This window comes from Notolepis coatsorum, assembly GCF_963971535.1.
Source record: "Notolepis coatsorum genome assembly, chromosome: 14".
In the NCBI taxonomy this organism is placed as follows: Eukaryota; Metazoa; Chordata; class Actinopteri; order Aulopiformes; family Paralepididae; genus Notolepis; species Notolepis coatsorum.
In genome coordinates, this window is record NC_140178.1 from 110,630,545 (window position 1) to 110,635,876 (window position 5,332).

Genomic DNA, 5,332 nt, shown 5'->3' on the forward strand with positions numbered 1-5,332 from the left:
ACATTAACGACTCGGGACTCTACTTGACATTAACGACTCGGGACTCTACTTGACATTAACGACTCGGGACTCTACTTGACATTAACGACTCGGGACTCGACTTGACATTAACGACTCAGGACTCTACTTGACATTAACGACTCGGGACTCGACTTGACATTAACGACTCGGGACTCTACTTGACATTAACGACTCGGGACTCGACTTGACATTAACGACTCGGGACTCGACTTGACATTAACGACTCGGGACTCGACTTGACATTAACGACTCGGGACTCGACTTGACATTAACGACTCGGGACTCTACTTGACATTAACGACTCGGGACTCTACTTGACATTAACGACTCAGGACTCGACTTGACATTAACGACTCGGGACTCGACTTGACATTAACGACTCGGGACTCTACTTGACATTAACGACTCGGGACTCTACTTGACATTAACGACTCGGGACTCTACTTGACATTAACGACTCGGGACTCGACTTGACATTAACGACTCGGGACTCTACTTGACATTAACGACTCGGGACTCGACTTGACATTAACGACTCGGGACTCTACTTGACATTAACGACTCGGGACTCGACTTGACATTAACGACTCGGGACTCGACTTGACATTAACGACTCGGGACTTGACTTGACATTAACGACTCGGGACTCGACTTGACATTAACGACTCGGGACTCTACTTGACATTAACGACTCGGGACTTGACTTGACATTAACGACTCGGGACTCTACTTGACATTAACGACTCGGGACTCTACTTGACATTAACGACTCGGGACTCTACTTGACATTAACGACTCGGGACTCGACTTGACATTAACGACTCAGGACTCTACTTGACATTAACGACTCGGGACTCGACTTGACATTAACGACTCGGGACTCTACTTGACATTAACGACTCGGGACTCGACTTGACATTAACGACTCGGGACTCGACTTGACATTAACGACTCGGGACTCGACTTGACATTAACGACTCGGGACTCGACTTGACATTAACGACTCGGGACTCTACTTGACATTAACGACTCGGGACTCTACTTGACATTAACGACTCGGGACTCGACTTGACATTAACGACTCGGGACTCGACTTGACATTAACGACTCGGGACTCGACTTGACATTAACGACTCGGGACTCTACTTGACATTAACGCCTCGGGACTTGACTTGACATTAACGACTCGGGACTTGACTTGACATTAACGACTCGGGACTTGACTTGACATTAACGACTCGGGACTCTACTTGACATTAACGACTCGGGACTCTACTTGACATTAACGACTCGGGACTTGACTTGACATTAACGACTCGGGACTTGACTTGAGACTTGTCATTAATGACTTGGCTCTGCTGACCTCGATGCCTTCTTGTTGAACCCCAGAGATCAGCCAGGAGACGGCCGTCAACCCGGTGGACATCGTCAGCACCCTCCAGTCCCTCCAGATGCTCAAGTACTGGAAGGGGAAGCACCTGGTCTTAAAGAGACAGGTAGGTAGACACTCATCAACTGCAACTTCAAACTTCAAATATATCCAGTTCGTTTTTATAGTATAAAGTGTGGCTACTTGAGACCGAGAGAGAGCGAGAGAGACTCTCATTATGCGCGAAACACAAGTCATCATCACGCACTGCGTTCCGAGAGAGAGAGAGAGAGAGACTCTTCACTACGACTCTAAAACGGTGACGCCGCACGGTCTACCCGCCAAAGTGGCCGGTAAGAGTGACGGAGTTACACGCCACTGCTGAATTCTACCCGCACTTGGTGGGTGGCGGGTGTTGATGTCGAGCCCTGCCTACAGCAGAGTGTATTTAGGCCTCTAGTATTTAGCAGTGTTCACATGCTACTCGAACACCACCCAGCTTTAAGAATTCACACGTATTACTGCTTTGATCCAGGACAGTTCAGTCAGTGTTTGTGAACATGCTCTCTGCTCAGGCCTGGAATAATCGAGGGAAACTCTCTGATTTGTCCAGTCGTCCTGGTCGGGAAGTTCTTGAGCTGCTCCGTAGATAATTCATTGGGCTCCTTGACTTTTGTCTATGAAGTTGTAGGTTAAATTTTTTCTATGGACCCCACTAAGGTCCCCCCCCCCCCCTTTAGGACCGAGGAAGAAATTCAAATAAAGCAGCAAGTTTATTAATAAATAGGATAGAACTACTTTATTGATCCCGAGAGAAATTCAGCACTACACAATAAACTCACAATAAACATTTTGGTAGTCCAAATAAAAATTCACAAATAAGAATAAAAAATACATTCTGGGATATACATTCCGAATATCTATATACATTCTAAAATATACAGCCAAAAATATACAGTAAATGTACAGTAATAAATGTAGAAAATGTGAGAGTAAAAAGTCACGGGTCAAAGGTCAAAAGTCCAGGAAGATTAGGAAGAAACAAGTAGCTTAACTAGCTTAACACCACAACACCGGGGTGACAGCGGCTCGAGGAGGTAGAGTGGTCATCTGGTAATTGGAAGGCTCCCGGTTCGATTCCCGCTCCTCCCGGGCAGCGTGTCGGAGGTGTCCTTGAGCAAGACACTTAACCCCTAATTGCTCCCGATGAGCAGGTCGGCACCTCGTACGGTCGCCTCCGCCATCGGTGTGTGAATGTGTGAGCGAGTGGGTGAGTGGGTGAATGTGAGGAACAAGAATTGTAAAACGCTTTGGATAAAATATATGTAATATAATAATAATATAAATGCACCATTTATTTACCGTCTCCATGTCCTCTCTCGTCCCGCAGGACCTCATCGACGACTGGAAGGCCAAGGAGACCAAACGTGGCAACAGCAAGACCATCGACCCCACAGCCTTAAAATGGACGCCACCTAAAGGGACGTAGTACTACCTCCTCCTCCTCACCATCCCAGCCCCCCTGTCCCCGTCCCCCCCTCCCCACGAGACACAAACACACACTGTTAACACGCACAACCATCCGCACCCACTCCCGACCTGAACCCGCACGCACGCACGCACGCACTCCTTTGCAAAACCACTCGCAGCGATCGTACTCGGATACTTTTGACGAGGCACCCCTGGGGCTCAACCGTCACGATCAATATCACCAAGAGTTTGTTCTGATTTCACAACCGCTTTAGCTCTCTGTGTGACGCAGGTGTAGAATGTTAGACGAAAAAAAATAAAGTTAATATGAATCTAGATTAGATTCAACTAGGGAGGATGTACTCTGTATGTGATATCTAAATGTGAATATACGTCCTCGACACGCAGATATAGATTCTAGAAGCCCCTTTTTCTTTACAGCATGTACTGAAAAAACATCTCGAGTGACACCGATTTGTGTTCGGATAATATTCAACCTCACCCACACGGCACTTGAAAAAGAATAGGCTTCATTAGCCGATGTAGAATAGATGCATGATGTAGGACTATTATGACGTCTGCCACCAGGGGGAGCTGGTGTTTATCAAGCGTTCCAACATAATGAGGCCTGGTGACCGTGAAGCAGCTGATGTTCAGGGAGTGCTGCTGACCTCCAGTGACTCGTCCCCACATGACCAGACAGACTGCTGCTTAACCCCTTCACTACCACACTACCAAAGGGGTTAACCCTTTCACAGCGACAATACAGAAGGTTAACCTTTTCACTGCCACACGTCAAAGTGTTAACCCCATTCACAACCACACTACAGAAGGTTAACCCCTTTGTCGTGTGGCAGTGAAAGGGTGAACCTTCTGTATTGTCGCAGTGAAAGGGTTAACACTTTGACGTGCATTAGGGTAGTGTGGTAGTGAAAGGGTTAAGAAGCAACGATACCGGTACTGGATGTGAAGTATCGCTTGTCCCAAGAGGCATGACATAACATAACATAATATAACATGTCTGACATCAGAGCCCAGGGACTTGATCTTCTACAGCTGAGGAAAGCTTTTTATTTTGGTCCTACAGATACATATAGTATTTGGCTAAAGTAATACATGGTTAAAAGGTGTTGATATTGGTCGTTTGAGTCCAGAGCAGACGTCCACAGCTTTCTTCTCACGCTAGATATACTACTACACCGTTAACCTCCATCGTCTGTAAGGCAAGTCAGTCGGGAAAGACGGGAAGCTATAGCTGCCATTGGCCAATTCTGGGCGTGATGTCATCAGGAAGTGACCCCCACCCGGATGACTTGTACCGTCTTTGTGACATAGCGTGGCGGTGCTTCTCGTGTGTATGTGTGTGTGTGTGTGTCCAATAGAGCTCTGCTGTGCCCCGCCCCCTCTCTGATGAGTCCTCTCTATTGGCTGTAGCCTCTGAGGAGTCCTCTCTATTGGCTGTAGCTTCTGAGGAGTCCTCTCTATTGGCTGTAGCCTCTGAGGAGTCCTCTCTATTGGCTGTAGCTTCTGAAGAGTCCTCTCTATTGGCTGTAGCCTCTGAAGAGTCCTCTCTATTGGCTGTAGCCTCTGGCTGCCATTATGAAGTAACCACGGTAACGTTACTATGCAACAAAGAAAACCAGGTTTTCTCAAATCATTAATAAGCCCAGGGCAGGGCGTCGATTTATTTTGCCCCCTTTTTAAAACCAGGGAATCGTTGTTTTAAAAACCACAAACAAGATTGAAATCCTAACGATCGTTAAGCGTTAAACTGTGGGTGTCTATGTTTCTAGAGTCAAATTATGATTAATGTTAATTCAAGGGGAAATAACTCTGTAATCAGTGGCGGGGGAGGGGGGGGGGGGGGGGGGGGCGGATACGGAGCTCTATGGAGATTTGTATTTTTGTTGTTGTTTGTTGTTTTGTTCTCCAATTATTTTTAAATCATAGGGGGGGGGGGGGGGTGATGAGCTGCAAGAGTTCATCAAGTTCATCCCAAGACTCTGAGGCTGCAGAGGAGGAAGACTGCGGTGCCACCGACCTTCGTATCTTTGTTTATGTTCTTAATCATATTTGTATCTTTTATTTTTTCTACCTCTGGTTTAACCACTGTCTTTAAGCTCTAGAACGGCCCTTTTAAGCTTGTTTTGATTTATTCTTTTTATTATTATTGTTATTATAATCTTGTGTGTGTGTGTCAAAAGTGTGAAATATAAAGTTAGTTTTAAGCAGAGGAGAAGGTTCAATGTGAGCTTTATAGCAGCCCTTTTTATTACATAATTTATATTTTAATAAGATTTTATGGTACTGGTTTGGCCTTGAAAGACAAAAACACATCATCAAAATAATGTCTATTTGCACAGAACTGGTTTCTGTGTAAATCTTTTTTTTTATCTACTTTTTCTCCCCATTTTCTATTTTTCTCCCATCCCAATTCGTATTTTTCAATTCTCCCCTCCCCTGTCTCGAACG

At 45.8% G+C, this 5,332-nt stretch overlaps 1 protein-coding gene across 2 annotated transcripts in view; it reads left to right on the forward strand.

Moving 5' to 3' along the window:
* LOC311240745 (histone acetyltransferase KAT7-like) overlaps positions 1-4,642 on the forward strand; it is an 88,226-nt gene extending 83,584 nt beyond the window's left edge. For both annotated transcript variants that reach the window (XM_084329318.1, XM_084329319.1), the window contains exons 14-15: positions 1,411-1,517; positions 2,781-4,642. In XM_084329318.1, coding sequence (XP_084185444.1) covers positions 1,411-1,517; positions 2,781-2,879 — 206 coding nt within the window. In that variant the 3' untranslated portion in view covers positions 2,880-4,642. The remainder of the gene's footprint in view (positions 1-1,410; positions 1,518-2,780) is intronic.
* Positions 4,643-5,332: the final 690 nt, after the last annotated feature.